The sequence below is a fragment of the Marmota monax genome, unplaced genomic scaffold (assembly GCF_021218885.2).
Source record: "Marmota monax isolate L192 unplaced genomic scaffold, Marmota_monax_Labrador192_F-V1.1 WCK01_AAM20220418_F8-fsc00006, whole genome shotgun sequence".
In the NCBI taxonomy this organism is placed as follows: Eukaryota; Metazoa; Chordata; class Mammalia; order Rodentia; family Sciuridae; genus Marmota; species Marmota monax.
Window position 1 is genome coordinate 10,465,904 of NW_026693712.1, and position 7,475 is coordinate 10,473,378.

The 7,475-nt window shown below is 46.6% G+C and overlaps 1 protein-coding gene across 1 annotated transcript; it reads right to left on the minus strand.

The window, feature by feature from the left end:
• Positions 1–4,430: 4,430 nt before the first annotated feature.
• Positions 4,431–7,130, minus strand: Adrb2 (adrenoceptor beta 2). Its single transcript, XM_046460425.2, has 2 exons — positions 6,711–7,130; positions 4,431–6,534 (listed from the first exon to the last, which is right to left on the minus strand). The coding sequence occupies exon 2, from the start codon at positions 6,222–6,224 to the stop codon at positions 4,974–4,976; it is 1,251 nt and encodes a 416-aa protein (XP_046316381.1). The 5' UTR covers positions 6,225–6,534; positions 6,711–7,130; the 3' UTR covers positions 4,431–4,973.
• Positions 7,131–7,475: the final 345 nt, after the last annotated feature.

Below are 7,475 nucleotides of genomic sequence, written 5' to 3' on the forward strand. Positions count from 1 at the left end.
GAATTGGGGAGAAGGCCAGCTGGAATTAGGGAACTGTTGGAATACTTTTTTAAGGACATCCAGGTCTATTATTTTCAAGGTCAGAGGAGCACAGATTTGGAAGGAGCTTGTCCAGCCTCCTGCTCTGTGCAGGAAGCCTTGTGGTCTATCCTGAACATGGCTTCATCTAGGCTTCTCTTGATTGCTTTCATAGACAGGAAGCTCACTATTCTGACACATATCCTATTTCAGTCTTTGAAAAGCCTTCCTTCACCTGAGCTGCATCTGCCCTTTCATAAGCTTAAGCTTGCTTTCTGATAGTCACAAAAAAATCCAGTATCTCCTTTTCCCCAGATGGTCCTCAACTATTTGAGGGCAATTACTATGTGCCAATAGTCCTTCATGGTGTTCTCTCCTTCAGACTGACCTTACCCAGAATATTCAACTATTATTTAGATGTCAAATATCATTAACTTTAGAAATATGGATGGCTCTCTCTATAATCAGCCCCTAAATTAATGGCTATATAATTTAGAGTTGAATAGAACTTAAATATCACCTGTACTGGCCTCATTATTTTACAGATGGGGAAACTGAGGAAAATCATCTTACCTAACTTTAAAGACAGGGAGAGAAAGAAAAAAAAAGAAAGAAAGAAAGAGAGAGAGAGAGAGAGAGAGAGAGAGAGAGAGAGAGAGAGAGGGAAAGTAAGTTAGTTGAGATGACACCTGAACCTCAATTTTATGAATCCCAACTCAGGATTCTTTTTCTACTTCACCCTGCTTCCCATGATCAAGACACACCAGTATTTCTCAAGTTCTTGAAAGTGCTTGGGAAGTTTGTTCTCTTAGGCATTTCAAAAATCCCTCCTTCAAATTATATTTGTACTGTCAATAAATAAAGTGGGGATTAACACAGGGCTGAATTTAGTAGAGATTATGCTATCAATGAAAAGTATTATTCAAAGTACATTAATCCTCCCAGCTCTCTGGTCAGGAAACAATTGCCCTTACCCTAGAATGCTAGCTCAAAACTCACTGTTGTGGCACCTGTAGGACCACCCAGACCAAATTTCCTTAAGGTCCAGTCACCAGTTCAATTTCAGAAGGAAAGCTTCCCGGCTTTGAAACCCAGAGTAAGTCTGCTAGGACGTGGGGTGGCCTGTGTTTCTGCTGTTTCTAGTTTACCCTGATGTATTCATTTTAGTTTCATATCCTTTTTTTCAATGTAGCCTGATTCTCTGATAGAAAGATAAAGACTCAAAGAAGCAAGCTAGGCTCTTCAGTGATTGGCTTCCTGTCCCAGTCCCCAGCTACCCTGCAGTCACATGCTTCAAAGGGAACATTCCTCCGGGCCCCAGCCCACAGCAATCTCCCTCTTCTCTCAACAAGGTATTGCATTTCCAGTTTGCACACTTGTTTTGGCACACGCTGGAAGCTGCCTCGCGCTGCTTCCTGGTTTGCATGGGTGCTAGGCTCCATGGACGCTGGAATCACACAGACCCAGGTTCTAGTGCTGACTCTGCAACTAGCTGGTTGTGTGGCTTTGGAAAGTTACTGAACCCCTCTAAACCTCAGTTTTCTCATTTGTTAGGTGAGGACAATTATCCCACTTATAAGATTGTAAAGTTCTCATACTGCCTAACAGGTGCTTAACATAGTCTCCAACATTTAGTTAGTTTCCATAACAGATACCTGTGTAGTATTACTAATATTATGGCCCAGAAAACAGAGACAGATACCTATACTTTTCTCTTGCTGCAAACAGCAGATGATCCATAAATACTCCCTGATTGATTCTGGACTTGGCTCTATTCGGCTGCAAGTTCACCATCAGAAATGTTCTAAGCACCAAGTGAGGACAGTTCCTATCCCCAGGCTCTCTTTTTCCTAGATCCCTTCCCCCAGTGTTATCTCAGCGGGCAGGCCCACCCTGTCCTGCCACTGTTCACACCTGTCAGCTTGCATCTCAGGGTAAAGTTCTCACTTGACAGACTCTGAGAACTTGCTGTCCAGGCAAAGAAAACTTTATGACGATGAATCCAGCACAAACGTTATGTAACCAGCATGTCAGTAAACAGAGACAGAGGGACAGAAGGAAACAGAGCTACACAAAAGACGGTAAAAAGCCAGGAACTGAGACAGGCCCAGGATGCTTTTGCTTTTAAGACTCTTCAAACTGATGAAAGTTCTTGTATTCAAAGTACTGCTAAAGGGAACCATATGTGGCTAAATTCTCTTTTAAGCTGGGAATCTGAATTGATGTGCATATCTGAATTTTTGACTGAAATTACTTTACGTGTACTTTAGTAAGTATACATAAAATTGGCATGATTAATTAATAATGTTTATCGTCTTTGGGACTTAGAAATAATGACAAATAGTGACAGACAAGTTTCCAACTTTTGTTTTTTAATCAAGACTACATAATTTCTACCTGGAGTGGTTTGAAATCACTGGTAGGTCATAAAGAGTTAAGGAATCTCTCAGTTTCTCTAACTGCAGAGAATAGCCTAGTGGATTCTTGCAGAGTAAAACAAGCAATTCTTTCTCTTGTCCCTATTGCAGATTATTGGTTTCTTCCCTGAATTTTGTATTAAGGACTCAGAAAAAATAAAAGCATCTGCTGAAGTGAAATTTTTACAGCCCCAGGGAAAATTTTCCACAATTGATGGTGAGGGCAGGATTTAATAACAAGGTGGTAGAGAGAAGACAGCAGTTCCTGGATGGTAATAGGTCCCCTGGCCTTAGTCCTGCCCTGACATCTCTGGCTGCTTACCTTGGGCATGTCATTCCACCTCATAGGCTTTCGTTCTCTTCGTATTATGGGCTCTTCCAAATCCAAGCTCTTGTGAGGCTATCGAGAGTGTGAAGATAGTCTCAGAAGCTGCCCGCATCTCTGGGTGTGGGGCCCAGAGCAGGAGAGTGTAATAATAGGTATGAAAACCTTGGACAAAACTTAAAAGCACTGAATGGCTTGTACTCTCCAATCTGCCATGGAATATTCCAAAAACATGTGCCCGATGTTCTTGTGAGGGATCAGTGTTTGCCCTGATGCCCCATCAGTGAGTTGACAGGAAGCAGAGAAGGCCAGTGCTTCTCTGGTTGGGGACCTTGGCTGGGACAGAAGGGAAGACAGAAGAGGAGTCAGCTTCGTGAACAAGTGAAATGGCAATGAACCCTGTGGGCTGATCCTTCCCAGCTTGGCGTTGCCAAGCAGGACGATCCACTCCATGAAACCTGGGCCAAGCTCTGGCTCTGACACACAGGCAAAAATAGAAAGAGGCTGCGAAAAGAAATGTGTTTACTTTTGTGATTTCCCTTCCTTGCCTCTTAACAGTATTATAATCTCTCTACAAACAGGCAGTTAGGGCCCACAGGCCTCGCCTCCACTGATAAATCCTCCCGAACGACTCTCGTGTGCAGACCTAAACCTTCTAAGTGCCTCACGGCTGCTATCTGGGCAGCAGCAAAGCAAGTGAGAAAGCAGCCTGGTGGAGAGCAGGAGTGCCGGTCTGGGGTCTGTCACCAACTGGGGGAACTGAGGCTCTGCCCAATACAGTGCTTCCATTAGGTGGAATCGGAAGATGAGTTGTGATGATCAAAGTTTATATCAGTGGCTCTCTGTCCTGGGGGTATTTGGTAATGTCTGCAGACATTTTTGGTTGTCCTAACCTGGGGGCTGCTATTGGCATGTAATGGGTAGAGGCGGGGAACTGCTAAACACCCACCAATGCATGGGATTGCTCTCCCACGACCAAGAGTTAACGTGGTCCAAAATGTTAACAGTACTGAAGACAAGAAACCTTGTTTATACTGAAGTGTGGGAAATTAATGGAAAAGGAGAAAAGGGATGGGAGAAGGAGGATTCAAATCTGGTTTCTGGGTTATGAGGTATTCATCAGTTAGGTGCTTTCCAGTTTTGCTCCCTCTAACCAATGCCCTCTGATAGTCCCTTGGAATTACAAGGCTACGGCTGAGTGGCATTTGCACAAGAACATCTTCCTTATCCTGAAAATGCCAAGCCCTGATGTAGTACAAAGGGCTCCACTATAAGACATAGCAAAGATATAAATATACGCAGTTATTAAACAAGCAGACCTGGAGGTGGGTGGCGGGGGCATGGGGAGGGATAAAACATATGCCCATAACTCTGTTTCTATGAGTCAGTGTTTCTGAGGTAACAACACAGAATAACAACTGTAGGAAGAGCTGAGCTATGCTGAGAACAGGCAGGACTGATCTGGATCACAAGGAGAGTTTAGGAGAAACACATGTTTGTAGCCACAGATTCATAGGTACATGAAAGGGTTAAGCAGCCAGTGCATGTCATTCTTGTATCCTTCCACATTAAGCCACTAGGCAGTTATTACAAATAGTTACCTGTGGTTTCCAGTGGGAGAGGCAAGGACACTCCAGTCAAGGGGTTTTGGAGAAACAGGTGCAATGAAGTCATGGTCAAACAATTTATTTACTGTAAACTTTAGACTTTGCTCAGGAAAACAAAGCTGTCCCTCAAATCCCTGCCTACAACACTCCATTTGAGCAAATAAGAGGAGCGAGGGAGAGTCCATGTTCACAGCTGAAAGGTCCGAGATATTCAGGATTCTCAAGTCCAAGGGTGCAGGAAGGAAAATCTTCCTTCAGATACAAATTACCAGCAGCAATATAATAACCCTAATACTTGACCAATGAGGTAGATACATGGAAAAGTCATCAAAACATACAGACCCGGGTCCTAGGACTAACACCCTTCAGACATAAACTTGTAAGTTCCACACAAAGAGGAACTGAACTGTACAAGAAACAAATATTCACTCAAATACATCTTCTCTTTTTTACAGCTTAAAAAAATAAAAAAAAAGGCAGAAGGATATCTCCTCCTGCAAATCTCTATACAATTTTTTTTCTAAATTTATTACACTCAAGTTAAATAGTCTGCTTAGTGTTCTGTTGGGGGGGGTCTTAAAAAGTAAAAAAGAAAAACAAACTGCATTACAGCAGTGAGTCATTTGTACTACAATTCCTCCCTTGTGAATCAATGCTATCGATAGGCACAGTACCTTGACAGTTTACAAAGTCTTCCGTGCCTGGGGGCTCCTCACACAGCAGTTTGCTTTCTTTCTCCTGCCCCAGGTGATATCCACTCTGCTCCTCTGTGTACTCTGATTTGCCATTGCTGGAGTAGCCATTCCCATAGGCCTTTAGGGAAGACCTGCGTAGGCACAGAAGCTCCTGGAAGGCAATCCTGAAATCTGGGCTCCGGCAGTAGATAAGAGGATTGAAAGCTGAATTGACATAGCCCACCCAGTTTAGGAGGATGTAAACTTCCTTAGGGATGAGGTTGTCCTTGATCACATGCACAATGTTCACAATGAAGAAGGGCAGCCAGCAGAGGGTAAAAGTGCCCATGATGATGCCCAAGGTCTTAAGAGCTTTGTGCTCCTTCAAGCAGAACTTGGAGGACCTTCGAAGACCATGCCCACCACGCCCATCCTGCTCCATCTGGCTGAGATTTTGGGCGTGAAATCGCCCCTCAGATTTGTCAATTTTCTGGAGCTGCCTTTTGGCCACCTGGAAGACCCTGGAATAGACAAAGACCATGACCACCAGGGGCAAGTAGAAAGACACTATGGAGGAAGCAATGGCATAGGCTTGGTTCGTGAAGAAGTCACAGCAGGTCTCATTGCCATAGCATTTGATGGCTTCCTGATGGGTGGCCCGGTACCAGTGCATTTGGATGGGCAAGAAGGAGGTAAGGCCCGACACAATCCATACCATCAAAATGACCACCCGGGCCTTATTCTTGGTCAGCAGGCTCTGGTACTTGAAGGGAGATGTGATGGCAAAGTAGCGATCCACTGCTATCACACACAGGGTCTCAATGCTGGCGGTGACGCACAACACATCAATAGAAGTCCAAAACTCACACCAGAAGTTGCCAAAAGTCCACATTTTCATGAGGATGTGGCTGGCCCCAAATGGTACCACCGCTAGGCCCATGACGAGGTCAGCGCAGGCCAGTGAGGTGATGAAGTAGTTGGTGACCGTCTGCAGTCGCTCGAACTTGGCAATGGCTGTGATGACCAGCACGTTGCCAAACACGATGGCTAGGACGATGAGCGACATGACGATGGCCATGCCCACCACCCACGCCTCGTCCCGTTCCTGCGTGACATTGTGGTCCGGCGCATGGCTTCCATTGGATGCGAGCAAGAAGTCGCTGCCGTTCCCGGGTTGCCCCATGGCGCGCAGGCTGGCAGGTGAGCGCACAGGCTGCCTGCTCACTGGCCGCGCCTCAACGGGCGCACCTCCGGCGGGGCGCTGCAGGCAGCGAGTGGACCCCTGGAAGCCTCATTCAGCAGCCGTAGGGTGGGTGCGGTGGGGGCGCGTCCTGCCCACTCAGCTTGTGGGGTGCTCTGACCTCGCGCAGCCGGTCACTGCAGCCCGCGCTCTGGAGAAGTCGCTTCGGAGTGCGCTCTGCCCGTTATGTGCACTGGACTTTAGGGGAACTGCCTTCCCCGTGACGTGCGGCAACTTTTGGCCAATCGCGCGCCTGCAGTCCCAAAGGGGCGAGGCACCGCTAGCCTTTCCTCCCCTCCCCTCGCCCGCCGGATCCTGGAGCTGGCCAGGGCGGGCGGGGCCCAGCTGCTCCAGGGCGGGCGGGCCACCACTCCCTCCAGGCTACCCTAGCTGGCCCCAGAAGGATAAAGCTGGAGAGGTTGTGCTTACCAGTCAACTCAGGAGCTTTGGGCTCTTCTGTGGCTGCTACTTGTCTGCCTTGGGTAGTAGAGGTCTCAGCGCAGAGAGCAGCATCCGAATACTCCACCACTTTCGGAATTGAGAGAATGCCCACCAAGACACACACATACTGGCACAAATGCACCCTGACAGACAAGCTCAGACTTATACCGAACCACAGCCACAGACATTGAGACACACCCGCCCAGCGCACCAACATGCACATTGAGCGCGCTCACGCAGCAACTTACAGGCACAAAGTCACTGCTGTCCAACCCAGAGAGGTATCCGTAAACAAACACAGAAGCATCCAAAAGCTCAAAGGCATGAACACACACACAAAGAAATAAACACACAGGAAGGCTCGCTTGGAGGCAGGCAAGCGGACTCAGCCATGGATATCCCCTTCCAGGTACTCACATCTGCCCTCATCTGCAGCATTCACAAATGACACTTTCTGTTCCGTCTCTTCCCCCGCCCCCCATCCCCTGACATCCAGTATATTCCCTTTCAAACGCGTTTGGCAAGATCTCAGGAGGTGACTTAAACAACTGTCGTTTTCCTCAAGCACGCGTGCTGTCAGGAGTTTTTGGTGCCCTCCTTGGGAATTTGCAGGCATTGAGCACATAATTTTACCCTTTAGGTTTTGTTAGGAGCTGAGTTGTGTGTGTATGTATATATATATATATATATATATATATATATATATATATATGGACAAGAGATTTTGTTTTTAATTCTTGTTTTTAACTCCCT

Bases quoted from the DNA above. Each gene is read 5' to 3' on its own strand.
- Adrb2 (XM_046460425.2), bottom strand. From the start codon at position 6,224: ATGGGGCAACCCGGGAACGGCAGCGACTTCTTGCTCGCATCCAATGGA.